Here is a 19,798-nt window from a genome sequence, read left to right as displayed (position 1 = left end):
GAAACAACTAGAAATTAGTGGTTAAGATGTATTTACCCAAATATTCAGATGTGTGCAGCGCATTTTACAGAGGACTGTTTCCTAAACCTGGCAGAGTAGCCTACAATGCCGGCTGTTCTGACTCACAGCCTGTAAGTATGTTTTCATATTTAAAGAATTTGCCACTGATGATTCAAACACAAGTTTTAAGCAGTGTAGAGTAGTGCTTGTTGTTTGTCGTTTCTCCGATCACAAATGCAGACATGGTTTTACGTTTATGTGGCTCGATACGCAGCACAATGCATAAAAAGACAGTATAAGTGATTATAATAAAAGTAAATATGTCCCCACTGGATGAAACAAATGCCTCGTTTATAATGTGTTTTATTGTTTTTGTCTCGTCGCACTGGGACACGGCATCACAGTATAGTAAGGGGCGTAATATTTCTGTCACACCTTTGAGGTATTCAGCCAATCACAACACACTTGATAGCTGGTCATTCAGGACACCTCGCTTTTCAGAACGATGAGCTTTGTAAAAATCAATGCGTTTCAGAAAGGCGGGGCATAGAGGGGAAACAATAATGTACAGTATGTGGAAAATAATGTTTTTTGAACCTTAAACCACATAAACACATTTCATTTCACTAAATACACAAAATAATGTTCTTTTTTAGAAACGTCATATGACCCCTTTAACCAATCATTTATCCAAACATTGAAATTCAGTTTTATTCTTTTAGGTGCCTGGATGCTTTCTGTATCTATGGTAGTGCCGGAAAGGTGGAGGAGCCGTATGTCACCATCACCCGTAAGAAGCAGATGCCCCGGGAAGGACAGACCGAGGAGGTGGAGCAGGAAGTGGGGCAGGCGGAGGGGAAGTTAGTCACCCACCGGGCTGCTTTCGCCAGGACCTCGGTCATACAGGCCTTCCTTGGTTCTGCACCCCAGCTCACGCTGCAGCTCTACATCTGTGTGCTGCAGAAAGGGGTGTCCATCGGTAGAGGTTAGAACATACACACACACACACTGAACAATATCAAGTACATTCTGACACACCTAACATAGAGCGCTGCAGGAGACAGACTGGGTTAATAAAGGCTTTTAGAGAAACTGAAAGCTTAGTGCCATAGTGTAATTACTTTTATTTTTTCCGGCCATCCAGAATACTTGATTCTGATTGGTTGAGAGATTTAGCAGTCAGATATTTCGGAACAATGACTCTTGCATATGGCAACTGATCACTTATCCAAGAAAATGGTTTCCTACATAGCTGTGCTCATGTTCAGTCTTTCTGCACATTTTAAGTAAGCTAATGAAACTATTTCCTTTAAGTAGTCATGTAATAGTTGGGATAATGTACAGTCAGACAGTCATTATCACAAAATAAGTCTCTTCAACAAGAATACGTTTTATTTTGCCTGTACATCACTTACTGTACATACCAGTTCTTGTGACTCTTAAAAATCAAAACGTCCAACTACTACATTTTCAGAATGAGAACAACTTCTTAAATCATCTTAAGGGTTTCTAGAGCATAACTAAGACTTTTTTTTAATATCTGTTTTGTTTTCATTTTGTTATCTGGCCTTGTAAAGTACAGCTCCCAAAGTGGAGCATTGCAAGCTTATGAGCTTATGAGCTTCACTGTTAATGAGTTTTGTCATTTACTGCATTCTCCACTACATCTGTAAAGTGTTAAATGTGAGGGAAAGCAATTGGTTTTTAAATCACTGAGGCATATCATGTTTCTGCCCAACCCATACGATCAGTGCACAGTCATTTTGCATATTCTCCAAGTTTCCTCCATAGAATAACCTCTCTGTCAGTCCTGTAAACATGGAACTGTTCCTTGTGACACCCATCTAAATTTGAAAAGCTTCCCTCAGTGACACATTCTACACACATGCTTGAGCTACGCCTAATGCCTCTGAAATGACTTCCACTTGTCTACTATTTCCTCGTTATCTCAAGGATGCACACTTTGTTTCTGAGAATAAAATAGTGTGTTTTCAGACTGTACATGCAACTCGCAATAAACAAATTATTAACTGAACCACAGACAAATTAATTTAATGAAATATCCAAAAGCCCTACACAAAGTCGTCACTGAAAATAACTAATAAACATACTCTGCCAATGTATAGTGAGGTCAAACAGTCTGAAACTACAGTACATTGAAAAATCTTTTGTATTTATTCAAACCTGAAAATAAATATTTAGGATAATAAATATTATATACCAATACTAATCGCTGTCAGTGTTTTTTTTATGTTTTATTATTAACATTACTTGGAGACCAGGAACTAAACAATGTTTTAGGATTTTACATAAACATGACAATATATGGTCATTCAATTAATGGAATTAAACCGTTTTAGGATTAAAAAAAAATAATAATCATAAATGCCAATATCATTAAACTGCACAGGTACACAAAGGCTAAGGATCCAGATGCAGTATTTATTAAAGGGGGTAGTCCAAAAACAGGTAAAGGTGATAACAGGCAATCAGTCCAAACAATAACAGACTTTTCATCCAGATTGTTATTCTAATAATAATGAAAATGTAAAATGTGTATTATATTACAAAAGCAAGCAAAATTGTCTCTTTTGGACTGTTGGACCCCACTGTATATTGTTGGCAGCTTAAGCATTTGCAAGCTGTTATTTGGTGTAATGTGAATTTTACTTCCCACCCATCAACTGTCACTCTTCACTGAATATTAAGAATGATAGACCTAACTGTGCCTCGCAGATATGTAGTCATCCGCTCTACATGAGGAATGTGTGGACAACCTTGCAGTCTATCCTTGAAAGCAGTATTGCAGATGGAAGATCATAATGGACAGTAAATCAGTCTGACCCCATTACCCATGAGGCATAGAGTAATGAAACGGTGACTGACTTTAGATCAGATGGAAGGCTGGTAGAGGCCATATGTTTGCACTACTGGTGGATTTGGGCCTTCGGGGTATCTGCTTTTGTTATCCTTTATTACTAAACAACAATAGTAAACAACATAGTAAATTATGTAACCGAATGGCATCATGTTGTGCACCACAGTAATGGAGGCCCTAAACAAAATAAAAATAATAATAAATAAATGACTTGATAAAACAAAATTTTCATTGAATTTAGTCCTGAATTTATTTTTAACACTTTTTTCCGTTTGTGTTATTTTCTGTATTTTATTTAACTTTATTTTTATTCTGTCATTAATTTTTACATATATTTATATATTTATTTATGCATTCATTTATTTTAATATTTATTCATTTCCTACATGTATTTATTTCCATGATTATTTATTTAGAAATTTATTTATTTATTTTTTTGCTTTTGCTTTTGCTTTTCTGTGTGCAACATGGAAATGAGGGAGGTATCAAGTCATTTATTTATTTATGCATTTTTATATTTATTTATTCCCACATGTATTTATGACCGTATTTATTTTTACATTTATTTATTTTTACTTTTCTGTGAGCAACTTGGAAATAAGGGAGATATCAAATCATTTCTTGACATAGGAAATAAGGGAGAATAATATATATATATTATATATATATATATATATATATATATATATATATATATATATATATATATTATATATATATGTGTATATATATATATATATGTATATATATATATATATATATATATATATATATATATGTATATATATATATGTGTATATATATATATATATATATATGTATGTATAGGTATATATATATATATATATATATATATATATGTATATATATATATATATATATATATATGTGTGTATATATATATATATATATATATATATATATATATATATATGTATATATATATGTATATATATTTCTGTATGTTTGGGCCTCAACACACAGTAGAGTGTTTTTATTCCAAATCCGGTCATCTGATGCAAAAGCTTTGAGTTGCTTTTTACCACAAAGTATGTTTGTATTGGATTTAATCATGTTTCACTCTTTTTGCTCTCTGCCAGGTACACTGATGGTCATTTCCCTTCTCTCAATTGTATATGGAGCCCTACGCTGCAACATTCTCGCCATAAAGATACGTTATGATGATTATGAAGTCTCCGTGCATCCATTGGCATACCTGTGTGTGTTTCTGTGGCGAGGGTTCGAGATTGCCACACGCGTGGCCGTTCTGGTCCTCTTCAGCTCCGTGTTGAAGGTATGGGTGCTTCCGGTGGTGTCGGCAAACTTCGTCCTGTTCTTTCTGCACCCGTGGGTTCTCTTCTGGAGCAGCCGCTCTCCATTCCCAGAGAACATTGAGAAGACATTGACCCGTGTCGGGACCACTATTGTCCTCTGCATGCTGACCTTCCTGTATGCCGGGATCAACGTGTTCTGCTGGTCTGCCGTTCAGCTCAGATTGGACGACCCGGATCTGATTGATAAGGGTCAGGCATGGAGGCGCCTCACTGTGTATTATTCCCTCCGTTTTGCCGAGAACACGGGGCTGACTTTGATGTGGTACATCCACCGGACTGAGTTCTACCAATGGGTGGATGTCCCCGTGTTAGAACTATCGCTGTTTTTGGGTTATGCCACAGCTGTGTTCTTTATGTTGCTCTTTTACCAGTTTTGCCACCCATGCAGGCAACTCTTCTCATCAAGTCCAGCCCAGGGCTTTTGGGAGTGCTGTGGATCCCTCTGCCTGCTCCGTGGGATGCTTTCCCAGTCTGGCTCCATGAGAACCAAGCCACCAGGGAAAGACGTTGGAGATGATCCACCCAGCGTTACCAAAGGGGACATCGGGCAGAGTTTGTGCGGCACAGTGTGAGCAAAGCACATTTTGCAGTTTTTTTCACTGATATTCATTGCATGGACAAGAACAATTCTCTTATATTAAATATTTTCTCTTGCGTTCAACAGAATGTTTTTTTTTTTTTCATTTGGATCATGAGAGTGAATAAATTATGACAGTACCTTTACCTCATGAAGTGCCCTTTTAAGGATCAAAAGGGAGAAATTAAATTAAAATGTTGGATTTCTGCCTTGATACTTGTGAAATGGAAAAGTGAATATACTTATACTTGTTTTGTTTATAAGGCAAACGAGCCAGCATGTTCCACTGAAGTGCATGTGAAATTTCCTAACAAGATGGAACCGCTGCTTTTGTCATGTGATGTGGGAGCGCTATGTCGGTGTTGGTTTTAATAATGTCATAGCTTCTACGCTGTCTATGTGTCTGGAGTATTTAAAGCAGATTTATTTAAAAAATTGCATTTGCTTGAGTTATAAGCTGTTGAATTTTCCACCACCTTGAGGCCATTGCTTTCTGAAAAATGTTTGACAACCTCTAAGATTCATTATTAATAATTTCTTCTAGTTTATCTTATTAATCTGTTCATACTGCGTATAAGACTGAAATGAGTCCCGATTGGTCATATGATAGTGTCCTATCATATGATTACATATGGCCTAAAGTCAAGCAATTCAGAATTGCTTTCAAAATGTAAGGACTTTTGGATTGTGAGAATTTTTATGGACAGTTGGGTTGCCAGGACCTTCATAATCCTGCAAAGAATGATTTAATTGATTGTTTTTTCTTTCTTTGTTTACACTCCTGTTTTTAAACTTTTACACATTATTCAGATTTTTTCTACAAAAAGTGAAAAAAAAAAATTATTTTCATTGAGGGCAGTAGATGATTGTATTCTAACTTTACTGCCCCCCTGTGGGGAGATGAATGGTTTGAGTTTCTTCATTGTGCAAGACTTTGTGATCATGTTACATCTGGAAACTCCCTCAAAATTTGTCCTACAGCACTGTATAGATCGCCTCACTGCTTTTGATATGTGCAACTGTCAGCTAAACCCATTAAAAAAATAAAAATAAAGGAGAATGATATGTTGTGCATGAAGGTACACATGGTTTATTGATTTTCCTTTTTGCAGTTTTCCTCGTTATTTATTAAGAAACATATCTTTTTGTATTTATGCCTTCTATGTGTGAGGTCAGTTGTCTTTTTTTTCATTTGTTTCTGATAACTTCAGTTAAAACCCATTTACAGTTATAAACGCTTCAAGAGAAAGATTGTAACAAATGCAGGAATATTATTTAAATCATATAACCATAACAGTTTTGACAGTACAACAACTAACATAAAAAATAAAATAAAAAACTAGATGGCAGGCTTGACGATAAAGCAGGAAGAGAACTGAGAGATCATCTGACCATCCACTTCAGTTTGAGGACCTTTGCTTGATGTTTTCTCATGGGCTCACAGTTGTGACAATATTTCCTGATTTGCTTCTCTGCTTTATAAACCAATTCCCTTTTTGTCTTGTGGCTTTCTTCAAAATCTTTCATCCTCACTTCACTTGATCTTCTCTTTCTCCATAGCTCAACATCATGGGGAACTTTGCTGCAAATGAAGGACTATCCATTTTTGTTATTGTAAGCTATGCTTTTAGGTTTGGTTTCTTAAACTGAATTAACTTTTTAATTCTTTTTAAATCTTTATTCTCTTTGGGTTTTAAAGTTCTTAATTGTTTTCAATTGCTTTTTGTTTGTGTTTGGCACATTATTTTTTATTTGTTAAATATACTGACGAACAGAGATACTTTTGATGCACTATACTTTATATAATTACTTCATCAGTCTGCAAAACTTCTCAAACACCATTCATTCTGTTTTTTCAGCTGGTATGGCTTGGCATCAATGTGTTTCTCTTTGTGCACTTTTACTTGGCATTTCTGGTTGAAAGATACTATTATACTAGAGTCATCCTTGGGGTAAGTGTCAAATCATTTATACATTTTAAACAATTAATTTATTCAATAATATACAAATATAATGACTCTATTGTATTTTTTTGTTGTAAATTATTATATTGAGGTCAATGTGCTTTTTTAAATTTATGCTGTATAATGTGTAGTTAAATATAATATCAAGACACTCCAATGTTAATTATATTACATTTATATTGTTAATATCCTTTCATATTTGTATATTGCACTCAGCTAGTGTATTGTTAGATTCTACTCAGAATTTAGAAAAGTACAATGTTTATATGTTGACCTATATATTGTTACATTATATCTCAAAATACAGCTTTTTAATGAATCAGTGAATATGTCGTTTAGAGTTTAAAATAGGAAATGAAACTTTCCCCTGTCTCTATGGTTAATTTTCACTCTTTCTCTCTCTCTCCTTCTCAGCATGCTCTCTCATGGGCTAGAGCTCCAGCTGCATGTCTGAATTTTAACTGCATGTTGATCCTGCTGCCCGTCTGCAGAAACCTGCTCTCATTCCTGCGCGGATCCATACAGGTCAGCAAAGAAGCAACAGAGCGAAAGTGAAAGGCTTATCCATGTCAGGTAATGAAAAGTGAAAAAGCCTGAATCTCCTCATTAATGGTGTGTGTGTGTGTGTGTGTGTTCACAGTACTGTAGCCGCACTGCAGCCCGTCAGCTGGACAGAAATCTTACTTTCCACAAACTAGTGGCCTACATGATTGCCCTCCACACAGGTACAGTAAGAAAGACACGTTAACTTAATTTACACTTTTGAATCTTTTTTCAAAATTGTCACTGGGGCGGTACCCTTTCAAAAGGTAATAATGTACTTTTATACTACTAATATGTACCTTTTGTGGGATATGTAAGGTACAAATATGTGCCTTGTTCCACCTCAGTGACAGCTTTGTTTTTTTTTTTTTCCTGATAATATTTTTGATATTTTATGGATTTTTTGGTTTAATGATTGTAATTTTTTTATTTTCTTCCAGATATTAGCTTAATTGTTCAATTTTTAGAGTTTGATGGATTCATGGCTTATGATCAACAGCAGTTACCTCCCTTACGTGCTTTCTCAGATTGGCAACAATGACAACAGATCCTACCTGAATCCTATCAGAACCAATGAGACGGTGAGTCTTTCCAGACAAGTTTTCCAAGGTTTTAACTCATTTCAGTCACTCACATTTGTGTATAACTTTCCCAGTCTCAGTGTTAGCAGAAGTTCCCTTTAAAACACTGATTCTAAAGCAGCACCCCGTTCATTGTGCAAGGAACCTCCAACTGATCTCACTTCAGCCCCGCAGGAAAACCTCCCACTTCCTCCCACGGTTACATCACATAACCATCATGCTGCTGCCGCTGTTGTGATCACGCGATTTTAAAAAATTCAGTTGCCATGGTGTTGCTTTGATGACCCAGTGGACAATAGCCAGAAATAGAACATTGAGGGGATGAGATGGAGTAGCCCATAATCATAACAAAACATTTATAGTGCCATGTTGAAATACAACCAACACACTTCCTATGACTGATATAAATATATCTACTGTATTCATAACTGCAACTGAGAGCAGCTATGACATATTTGAACAATTTTGTGGGCTTAGGGCAAAATGAATAAATTAATAAATAACATAAAATAAATAAATAAAATGATGCCTATTTTACAACTACACACTACATCTCTGCAGTTATATACACTACCGTTCAGAAGTTTTTACCATTTAAAATAATTGTTTTCTGTTTTAATATACTTTCAAATGTTACTTATTCCTGTGATGGCAAAGCTCAATTTTCAGCAGTCATTATTCCAGTGTTTAGTGTCCCATGATCCTTCAAAAATCATACTAATATGCTGATTTGGTGCTCAAGAAACATCTATTATTGGCAATAGTGAAAACTTGAAGGTTTTTTTTTTTTTCAGGATTCAGCTAAAAAGTTCAAAAATAACATAATTTTTTATTTGAAATAGAAATATTTTGCAGAATTATAAATAGTCAGTTTGAAATAATTTAATATGTCCTTGCTGAATAAAAAGTATTCATTTAAAAGAAACTTGCTGACCCAAAACATTTGAATGGTAGTGTAATGGTAGTCTGAAATTGCCTGCAATTTAGATTTTGCAACCTACTTTATCTTTGTTTCTTTTAAATGTAATGATGTTTTTAATGTAAAATATTTTGAGTACTGTTTTATGTTGTCATTTTTGTATTTGTGATTTCCCAGAACCCAACCATAGTGATGTTTACCACTATAGCAGGACTGACAGGGGTGGTCATCACCCTCGCCCTCATCCTCATCATCACTTCCTCCATGGAGGTCATCCGAAGGTCATATTTCGAGGTGTTCTGGTTCACCCATCACCTGTTCATCGTCTTTTTCATTGGTTTGGTGCTTCATGGAGTCGGGTGAGGTTTTAGATGAATTAATATAAATATTTTTTAAAAATTAAAACTAAAACTATGTTTAATTTAAATGTACTTATTTTGAATAAACAAATGCATTCATAGATGTTAATTATTTCTTCTATACTTTCATTCAGCAAGGATGCATTAAATTGATCAAATATTACAGCTGGATTTTAGATTTTTTGAAATAAACATTAATGATAGGAAATGCTTCTTGAGAAATTGCATCAAATTAGCATATTAAGTGATTTCTGATTGGTCATTTGAAACCAAACTTTTGAACAGTAGTGTACATATGTTATCAACTTGGTGCACTTTTTTTTTACCTATAGCTACAGCCTATCCAGCATGAAAGCATGCAAACTGCATCTGAATTAAAAAAAAAAGTAGTAATATGTAAGATGTGATTTAATCACTGAATCTGACAGATTTTGGAATGTATTTGACAGGTGTCACTCATAGAGATTAGATGCTATGCTTTTTCCTTGTACTGTTTGTACTGTATAAAGTTTGGCAGTTCACAACATTTTTGCGCTCTCCGCTTGCTCACCTCACTGTCAATTCCACAATCCCTTTTGCGTGCCTTCTGCTCACTGCTAATGAAAACACCCACTCATTTCTGCTCATTCATGCCAGTGAACACATAGATAGACATACAGTTTTAAACTATTAAAAAGGCAGGTTTTCTAGCAGCCTTTATTGAAGCATCATGACATATCTCAGTCATAATACAAGTTGACAAACACACAATGCTAGCTAGAAAATGATCATGCGTTATTTACAGTATGCAATAACAGTGTGTGTGTTTCTGTGTAGGCGTATTGTGCGAGGCCAGACTATAGAAAGTGTAAAAGTGCACAAACCAGATGAATGTCACAGCCGGTTTGAGGACTGGGGTAAAAATGGCACAGACTGCCCAGAACCTGTCTTTGCTGGGAATCCTCCAATGGTACATCCTAATATAATCACAAATACATCTAGCATTTCTTTAATCATTTTGATGCATCTCAAAAACATGTACTTCCTTTACAGACATGGAAGTGGGTGGTTGGCCCCATGATTCTATATGTGTGTGAGAGACTGGTGCGCTTCTATCGCTCACAGCAGAAAGTGGTTATCACCAAGGTTAGTCAGTCAAAATTTGATTAGCAACCAATAGATGTCTTCCCCTCTTACTGTATTACGTCACTTTACAGGTTGTGATGCACCCATCCAAGACCCTTGAGCTGCAGATGAAGAAGAAGGGCTTTAAGATGGAGGTCGGTCAGTATGTTTTCATCAAGTGCCCGTCCATCTCTCAGCTAGAGTGGCATCCCTTTACCTTGACCTCTGCCCCGGAGGAAGACCACTTAAGCGTGCATATCCGAATTGTTGGAGATTGGACACAAGCCCTTTATACGGCCTGTGGAGGTGACAAAACCGTGGTGCAAGATGCTTGGACACTACCAAAGTAAGATTAAAGTGACAGATGAGTAATTTAAAGGAGTCTGTCAGCATTTACTCACCTTTATGTTGTTCCAAACCTGTATGAATTTCAATGTTTTGGACCCCATTGACTTTAATTGTATGGACAAGAATTTTCTTTAAAACATCATCTTGAGAAGAATCACATAAGGGTGAATTAATGATGATAAAAAGCTTGTTTTAGGTGAACTGTATTTTTTAATGTCAGGTTTGTTTCTTGAATAACACAGATGTAGTGCTTGTAATAGTAATGGGAAAATACATGTGTAAAAAAGGGATGTGAGTGTACAATCATAGTTGAGAAAAAGAGAAGTGTGGAGAAACCAGGTTTCTGGTCAGAAGATGGTAGGCAATTTGTTGATTTCAACATGAGTGAATTTTTCTTGCTATTTCTCCTTATGCATTTCCTAATGTCTTCCTCCTGCAGTAGAGAACTGAAAGAATACTAATACTAACATGACAAGTGAACAACACAATGCTCAGTTATTTTTTTGGAACATCCTGCAAAGGATGTACAGTTTGCTAGTTTGCTGTGCATAATGTCTGTTTTTCTCTGTGTAGGGTGGCTGTGGATGGGCCGTTTGGGACGGCCAGTGAGGATGTCTTTCGTTATGAAGTTGTGATGCTGGTCGGTGCTGGTATTGGTGTGACACCTTTCGCTTCTGTTCTGAAGTCTGTGTGGTACAAACACGTCCAGGAGAACAAAAATGTCTTCACCAAAAAGGTGATAAACAGCACTAAGTTTAGCTGTTCAGGCTTTGAATGACAGAACAACATCTTTGTTTAATGTCTTTGCAGATGCCATGTTTATTTTGTAGTCTTATTCACTAAAGCTCATGAATGTCAGCTTTAGGATCATAGCCTTTAAAGCAACACTATGTAGCTTCTGCTGTGTTTAAAATTAGCAAAATGTATACAATAAGCGAGTACATCATAAATTCATCTACCAAATGGCCTTTTTGTCTTATCCCCAAATCACTACGGTACATTTATAATAAGTGATTATTTTTGGACTAATTGTAGCCTGGTTGGGTCATCACCGCTGCGGAGTAATACATACCTGCGTGAATCACCATAGACATAAACTTGGAGAAGTAGCTCCGGTTAGAATGTTCTTCCACTAGACCGCCAAAATTTACATAATGTTGCTTTAAGGCAAAACACTACAGGTGAATATGGTAACAATTGTAAGTAGTAGATATCACCATACTGCTACAATATTCACAGTACATTAATGCAATTCTTATGTATTAAAATTTTTTGGAATTGATTTGCAATCGAGGCATTATCTAATTAAAAATGCACTAATTTGCTTAAATTTCCAGAAAAAAAATGTGAACACTTTACATTTTGACATCTTGAAGTAAAAGGTTTTTTTTTTAACATGGGGGATTTTGAATATCACTTTTCATCACACTGTGAATTTTTAAAACCAAAGTGTAAGTGGCGATTTATAGCTCAGTGCATGAGAAAAAAAGTAATTTAAAGATATGTATTTTAATTCAGCGCTGCAGATGCAAATAGATAAACTGTAATAAAATAAAAACTTAAATGTGTATTGTTTTCTTTCCAGTAGTCTGAAAGAAGTCAAGTTATAGAAGCAAAATAGCCTAAAATGTTAAAATTGACGAGAATCTAAAAAAAAAAACTCTTGCCTTAAAGAATTCATTCATATTTTAGTTAAACATTTCATGTTCTGACCCTTGCAGATCTATTTCTATTGGCTTTGTCCGGAGACGCAGGCTTTCGAATGGTTTGCAGACCTGCTGCAGAGTTTGGAAAGACAGATGATGGAGAAAGACATGAGCGATTTCCTCAGTTACAACATTTATCTAACGCGCTGGAAGGATGCTGAGGTGGGCGAAAAGACTTGTTTGTTTAATGACACTGTGAACTATTTTGAGCTTCCCTAAAATACAAAAAAAAAAAAAAAAACTTTGGCACTCATCATTTTGATTACTGTTTAAAGGCGGCCCATTTTAGAGTTCAGTATGAGGCGGAAGATGATCCCATTACTGGGCTTAAGCAGAAGACCCGGTACGGTAAACCCAACTGGGACAATGAGTTCAGTGCCATCGCTACCCAACACCCAGGGTATGTAGAGTGTGGTAAATAACAGCAGTGTTAAGGCTTTCTACACTTGTTGTGCATTAATATCTAATATTTTTTCATCTTCTTTCAGTTCAAAAGTAGGCGTTTTTCTATGTGGTCCTACGGCTTTGGCCACAGCTCTGGGGAAGCAGTGCATTTCACACACTGAATCTGGAACTGAGTTTATATTCAACAAAGAAAACTTCTGATGTGCTTCAAAGTGTGTCAACTCATATGTATCAGAACTTGCTTTCTAATAAAAAATACTGAAAAATCCTTAAACCACTGCATAAGATATTCAAACTTGTTTTCAAATATCGTATCTTGAGTATACATAGATTTTGTCTCACTGCAATGGCAGATTTTTTGAAGTTTTTATTTCCTATACTAATGAAATTCTTGTTAAGAATAGTATTTTTTGCAGTGTAGGCTTATGTTATTATGATGTTGTGTTATTGGGCTAGATATATCATGGCTGTGCATGATGCAGAATTTATTTTTATGTAATATAAAGATCAATGCGTTATTTTACTGTTTTGGTGTAAACCAATCCTGCTATTCAAAGCTGCTTCTTCTTTCTTGAGTGGATGTTCAGTAAACCTTATGAAATCTTTTAGTTAAGCAATATGGTAGGGAACCGAATATCAATATATGATTAACTGAAATAATGTTACAATAAAAGGCACACCACTGTAAAACAAAGTCAAATACTTAACTAAATAAAGTGTTATAGTATGCTCCCTTTAAAATGATTTAACGTTGTACAGCAATTCTATGTGGGATGTGTAGATGGACTTCAATTTCGTTTAGTTGATTTTTTAAATTTAGTTTCAGTTCCCAAAAAAAGTTTAACATTCTTGCATCATTTGTAAATTCCCCCTCATATTTTGTATGTGGTTCAGAGTTTAAATATATTTTCAGATATGGAAAAAGCCTTCATCAAACATCATCAAACAGCATTTTGGATTGTTAAACCCAAAACAGACAACTTTAATAATTAAGCATCAACATATCTGCATTTCATCCTATACAGAGCAAAGGTGCACGTTACCTTTACAAGTCCAAAAAAACAAAATTCCAATAAAAGACAAATAAACAATGTTGTAGACAAGCATTAGCAATACGCTCTAAATTTTGTAGAATAGGCAAACCATGACACAAAACACGTGAGGATGTGATGGTCAGAGCGAAGGTGGTTTTGCCCTTCTGTGTCTGTGTATGTCTCAGCCCTGATTCCTGCTCATAGTGCAATAGCCACTGCAAACACACTGACCACGCAGTACATGGTGCGGTTCTCCCACCTGACCGTGCAGCTTCCTGCAAAAACAGACAGACACATATTAGATTTTTTTTTTTTTTTTTTTTTTGTGGTAAATATATATCGTTTATTATAAAGATCTATTGTTTATTACAAATGCAATGAATATAATGCACAAGAACACATTTCGATGGCTGACATGACATTTTAAGCCGTTTTAGTGGTGTTTTATTTATTATTTAATTAATTTTTATACTATTTCGTTCCCTCGATTTATAAATTGTCTGCACGATTTACTAATTCGTTCCCTCGATTTGCTAAATCGTGCACACGATTTATAAATCGAGAGAACGAATTAGTAAATTGTGCGCACGATTTAGTAAATCGAGGGAATGAAATAGTAATCGTGTGCATGTTTTAGTACATCGAGGGAACGAATTAGTAATCGTGTGCACGATTTATTTATTTTTTCTTGCATGTCATGTCGGGGCTCTGTATTTTTTAACTATTTTTTATTTGACTATATTTTATGAATATTCTACGGGTATCTTTTTTGAATGTTTGTTTCTGCCATGGGGTAAAAAAAATAAAAAAAAAATAAAAGGTAATTGCACCTTTTTTATTTCACAATTTGGACTTTTTTCTTAGAATTGCATTTCTTAAAAAATTTGACAAAAAGAGGGCCAAATTCTGTAATGTAAACTCAGAACTGCGAGGAAAACAAGTCCAAATTGTAAGATTTGTAACTGTCACAATTATGCATATTACATGGAATATTTGGAGTATTTTTAACATGGAATACTGTTAAAAATCAACTGCCACACAGCAGAACTTTTTAAAAAAAAGCAAAGTGATTAAAATGGTAAAAATGAAGCAAAAAAAATTTTTTAAGATAAAAATGTAATTACATTTAATATTTTTTTTTTATAAAAAATAACAGAATATTTACAAATAAAATAGGACATTTAAAAATAACTATATTAAAGTCAAATATGTAAGATTTTCATTATAAAATATCCAAAAACCACTTGCACAGTATGTATAGTTGATATGTACAGGTAGATGCCCGATTCGACTGTGCTGAGCACGTAGACTCGTCCGACATCTTTAATGGTACATTCACTAGGGGCGTCGGCGTCGACGCTTGATGGAGGACGTTTCTGTAGCTTGGTGCTGACACGGCCATCATAGTGACAACAGCCAATCACATTACGTTTTCTGGTGTTGTATGAACGCAATTTAAATTTCCGAAGAAACAGGATAACCTTTCACATGTGAGAATGTGTTGGTTTGTGTTTTTAAATGTATAACCTCAATATTACAAGTTTTGAAACAATTGTAACTTATGTCACTGTTATGGTGAATATGGCGGATGGCTTATGTATAGCGACCCATAGTAATGAGGCATCTACGTATACATATCTTAGATCTGCTCACTGTTGCACCATGAGTCTTGTTCTGTGTTTTTACATTGTCGCGCATAATAACCAATCACAGACGAGTCTGTTGAGCTTATGAATTCACTCAGAAGCAATCAGATGAGTCATCGCTGAAACACCAGAGTTTTGTTGTTTCATAAAAAACAAAGTGCAGATGAACGTATGATGCAAGTAGGAGATTCATTCATCAAAAAGTGTATAGACAGCATTACTGATTATAAGGGGAGTTTTTCAAGAGTGCTTAAAGTCCGCATGAAATCAAAATGACTTTATTTACTTTACTAGCGCACATTGTTAGTCTTGATTTGAACAATTAAATCATGCAAGTTAATCCGCTGAAAAAAATGAAAAATTGTTTGTCTTGGTAATCTTTAATCCAAATCTGAACAGTTACTTCCACTCTGGAATTGTATTTCTTCTCTGATGACGTCAGTTTGACGGCTTGGGCAGAATATCCTTAAACACACCCCTCCAACCGTTAGGTTGCTATACCACGCCCTTGAGATGATTAGTGTGATGTTAGAATAGAATGTTATAATATGTTTTGTGTTTGATGTGGAAATATGTCACTTCACTGAAATAAAGTCCACAGCAACTTCCGGTTCATGCGGTTCATTTAAACTCGCTGTAGAATGAAGTCAGTCATACTGTTTTCCTTGACAATATAAATGTTCTTTGCTCACTTACATACTGTGCCTTTAACAAATGAAAGCAAAATAATGCATTTTCTACATAAAACTAATATGCAATGCATCTATTTAAACTTTGTCAGACAAATGTCAATTAAGTTAGAAGACCAATGTGTCAATGTGGCTGAGCTAAAACTATGAAAACACAAAGAAGTTATATAGAACTAAAAGCTTTACCATCAGTGGTAGTGTCCCAGTAACAAGAGTTGGCTGTGTGAAGACCTGCGCCGCTTTTCTGCATCACAGCACAGTTGACTGAAATTGATACATAATATATAATCAACAACAGCACTTTGCATAATATCTTTCAGCCTTGTGCAAATATGATGTATGGTCTTATTAATACATTATCTGATGTTTAACCTATGAGATATTTGCATGCAAGAAAAACTCAAATGGAAACCTCATACCAATGTACTTGAACGGTTTCCCCTGTTTGACTAACTGAGTGAGAGTGTGTTCAACTATGCTGGCTGTCCACTGGTTGACTTTGTTCTGGCTGTAGTCCACGCCTCCAATAATACCCTCAATGCACTGACCGATAAACACACACACACACACACACACACACACACACACACACACACACACACACACACACACACACACAGAGAGAGAGAGTTAATGGAGCAGACTTGCACTCAAATAAATAGGCTAGCATTAGTCCTGCAGGCATAAGTTAGACATGTGACTAACAACAAAGCATTCATTCAGCTAGACACACCATAGGTCTTATAGGGTTTTTAATGTTTTTATAAGCGTGTGTGTTTGGTTTTATAGTGAATATTACCTCCTTCACAACATTACTTGCTTCGTCTGGGCTGAAAGACACCTGAAATGAAAGGTTTTGAAAGATAAAAAGAAATGAACCAGCTGTCAGATGGGTTTGCGTCAACACACGCATCCATTAGATTTACTGATCAAAATGTACATTTTAGACATGCAAGTCAGCAAAAAAATCTCTAAATACTTTTAAATAAATAAAAAAATGTTGATACTCAATTCAGTTTGCTTTATGATTCAAATTTACATTATGATGTGGCCACACCCTGAATCGTTTTACATGAAAACGTACAACACAATAATGTAAAACATAAATCACATTGAACTTTAGTCATCTATATATGTGTAAAATATGTAAAGACGTGAAAATATGTAGGTTTGTGTACGATGAAGCGTTATGTTTCTGTCCTGATGAAGCGATTAGCAAGCTAGCATTAAATGTCAGTCTACGGTTTACAGCTTCGAAGAGAGTTAAGACAGATAATAACGGGTTACACCGTATCATGCCTTATATAACACATACTTCATCTCCAGAATGAAACTCCTCCATCTTTTTAGCTTGAAAACCAAAAATCTGGACAACAAACTCAGTTCGGATGACTGTAACTGTTCTCTCGTTGACAACTAAAGGTTGATGTTAGCAACACAATGACGATTGAGTGCTGCCACCTAGTGGCGCTCCTCCCAATCACCATCACGAGCTATCTATCTGATGACTGTAACTGTTCTCTCGTTGACAACTGTCTGTCTGTCTGCTGTCTGTCTGTCTGTCTGCCTGTCTGTCTGTCTGTCTGTCTGTCTGTCTGTCTGTCTACCATCACGAGCTATCTATCTGTCTGTCTGTCTGTCTGTCTATCTATCTATCTATCTATCAGAAAGAAAAAAAGAAAGTGACACAATTTTGAGTTGTTTATATCATGTCAAATACAAAAGTTGTGAGAAGATTCTTACAAAAATGCCATCGACAAAAAATTATCACATTACCCCAAATCAATACAAGGTTTTAATATATAAAGTGCACAGGTGCTTCTTCAAATTTAAATAAATAGATATAAAAACATACATACATATATAATTGTATTTCTAGACATACTGCACATATTAGTAAATGTACTCCCCAGTAATGACTTTGAGAATATATTTGATAAAAAAAGTTATACTAATTAGACACTGCAAACATATAGTATAAAGGGGAAACATTATACAATGTAATACCAAAACAAAACCATTATGGCTCACAGCTATAGTTAAATTAATCTCCCAAGCTCGGTTTTGTTGAAGCTGGTTATTTTCTGTTTGCAGCACAAGGCACAGTACCATTAACAACACCAGCACCAGCAGGATGATGCTTTGTTAAACTGCTGATTCTGCCAATTCCAGTTTTTGTTCCGGTCCCTTTTTTCAAGTCAGAAGATAACTTCAACCCAGCTGTAAGATAAGTGTCAAAGCAGATTGCAAGTGGCTGAACGTGATCGACTGGATGCTGTGGTCTGGCCTCTGATCTGTGCTTCACTGCTAGAACTCTCTGGCTCTCGAGTGTCTGAGGTTTGAGGGGGGCCGTCAGCTGCTGGTTTGCCTGATGTGGACATCTCTGCCTGATTGCCTTTGGTGGAAGATCTCTTGAAAAGAGAAAGCTGAAAAAGCCAGGTAGGATAGAGTTCAAACAATGGGGCAACGTCAATATTAGCTATGGAAGATCTCTTGAAAAGAGAAAGCTGAAAAAGCCAGGTAGGACGTCAATATTTTATTATAAAGATTAAAAGGTTTGAGTGGTTAAATACCCTGTTCCTGGAGCCAGAAAGAGTCTTTGGCTTGTCTTCAGTAACTCCATTCATCTCTGACTGTGTTTCCTCTTTTATAAGGGTAGCAGGATCAGAATTTACAACAACAAAAAAAGAGAAATATAGAAAAAGCTGCTTATAATCAATTTGCATTACATTTATATTCTTAGAAGATATATATAATATATAAAGGTCATTGCATGTTTTATCTCACTATTATCTCTTTTTCTTGCAAACTGTGAATTATAAACTAGCAATCCTCACTTTTTGTCTCAGTTTACATCTAACAATTCTGACTTTTTTCTCAGAAATCTAATAGTTGTTATATTTTTATTCCATGGTGAAATTAAATGTTCGTATATAGATGACCTCAAAGCTAACAAACAGACTAAAAGCCACAAAACTCTCTGGTTTTCTTGGGGACTATGGGAATAGAAAAATAAAAGGATGCTTAAAAAAAAAAAAAAAAAAAAAAAGCAAAAACGTTAACCTTTCTTTGGTCCATCAGGAACAGATTCTTCTTTTATAATCTGCTTTTTCTGTAGGAGTAAGAAACTATGATCACAAACAAATCACAGTAATACTGCAGAGTTGTTTACTGACCTGATGCTAAATCATTATGTTCATACTTAATTAGTCTAAATGGTATAAGAATTAAAGGTTTCAGGGCACCTGTACATCTGACTCTGTAATGCTTTGCTCCTGCTTCTCTGTCTCTTTTCTCTTCTCATCTAGAATATCTTCCTTCTCATCATCCTCTTCTTCCTCTGGATGCTCTTCCTCATCTTCATCGTCTTCCCCCTCTTCTTCCTCATCTAAATATTCTTCCTCCTCATCTTCTCCTTCTACTTTTCCATTCATCTCATCTGTCCGGAGCTGGAGAAAAAAGTACAAAAAGTAAGAAACAACACAGTCAGTGATTGAGAAACTAGGCACTAGAATGGCAGGAGAGGGTTCATGTGAGTTGAGTAGTCTTTGTAAAATTAAAACTAACTAACAAACTACATGTATAAACACACACAAGTAAGTGGGTACATGAACTAGGGATCTATTTAGGAGGAACAGCTCTACAGAGACAGTGTAAAATGAGGGCAGCCTCACCTGTCCAATGAAGGATTTTCAGTACTCTTTGCAAGCC

At 35.5% G+C, this 19,798-nt stretch overlaps 3 protein-coding genes across 3 annotated transcripts in view; 2 read left to right on the top strand and 1 right to left on the bottom strand.

Moving 5' to 3' along the window:
* LOC109061575 (membrane transport protein XK-like) overlaps nucleotides 1–5,617 on the top strand; it is a 9,972-nt gene extending 4,355 nt beyond the window's left edge. Inside the window, exons 2-3 of the mRNA XM_019078674.2 lie at nucleotides 723–985; nucleotides 3,979–5,617. Of these exons, the coding sequence (XP_018934219.1) occupies nucleotides 723–985; nucleotides 3,979–4,784 (1,069 nt within the window). The 3' untranslated portion in view covers nucleotides 4,785–5,617. The remainder of the gene's footprint in view (nucleotides 1–722; nucleotides 986–3,978) is intronic.
* A 561-nt stretch (nucleotides 5,618–6,178) lies between these two features.
* LOC109061574 (cytochrome b-245 heavy chain) lies at nucleotides 6,179–12,992 on the top strand. Its single transcript, XM_042766530.1, is given in 13 exon segments — nucleotides 6,179–6,403; nucleotides 6,649–6,741; nucleotides 7,168–7,278; nucleotides 7,394–7,483; nucleotides 7,737–7,877; nucleotides 8,974–9,155; nucleotides 9,972–10,104; nucleotides 10,188–10,280; nucleotides 10,352–10,605; nucleotides 11,181–11,343; nucleotides 12,329–12,475; nucleotides 12,589–12,713; nucleotides 12,802–12,992. Coding segments are annotated over 13 exon segments (1,695 nt in total). The 5' UTR covers nucleotides 6,179–6,358; the 3' UTR covers nucleotides 12,920–12,992.
* Nucleotides 12,993–13,659: 667 nt separating this feature from the next.
* LOC109061576 (dynein light chain Tctex-type 3-like) lies at nucleotides 13,660–17,553 on the bottom strand. The gene is made up of 5 exons (XM_019078675.2): nucleotides 17,403–17,553; nucleotides 16,887–16,928; nucleotides 16,507–16,630; nucleotides 16,274–16,351; nucleotides 13,660–14,027 (listed from the first exon to the last, which is right to left on the bottom strand). The coding sequence occupies exons 1-5, from the start codon at nucleotides 17,427–17,429 to the stop codon at nucleotides 13,951–13,953; spliced, it is 348 nt and encodes a 115-aa protein (XP_018934220.1). The 5' UTR covers nucleotides 17,430–17,553; the 3' UTR covers nucleotides 13,660–13,950.
* Nucleotides 17,554–19,798: the final 2,245 nt, after the last annotated feature.

The sequence above is a fragment of the Cyprinus carpio genome, chromosome A11 (assembly GCF_018340385.1).
Source record: "Cyprinus carpio isolate SPL01 chromosome A11, ASM1834038v1, whole genome shotgun sequence".
NCBI lineage: Eukaryota > Metazoa > Chordata > Actinopteri > Cypriniformes > Cyprinidae > Cyprinus > Cyprinus carpio.
Note: the sequence above shows the minus strand (reverse complement) of the source record. Positions and strands in the feature narration are given on the sequence as shown.

Excerpts from the sequence above, each read along its gene's own strand:
- LOC109061576 (XM_019078675.2), bottom strand. The coding sequence starts at position 17,429 with ATGGAGGAGTTTCATTCTGGAGATGAA. Across the intron at positions 16,352-16,506 it reads GAAACCGTTCAAGTACATTG|TCAACTGTGCTGTGATGCAG; the intron begins GTATGAGGTTTC and ends TATCAATTTCAG. Across the intron at positions 14,028-16,273 it reads CTGGGACACTACCACTGATG|GAAGCTGCACGGTCAGGTGG; the intron begins GTAAAGCTTTTA and ends CTGTTTTTGCAG.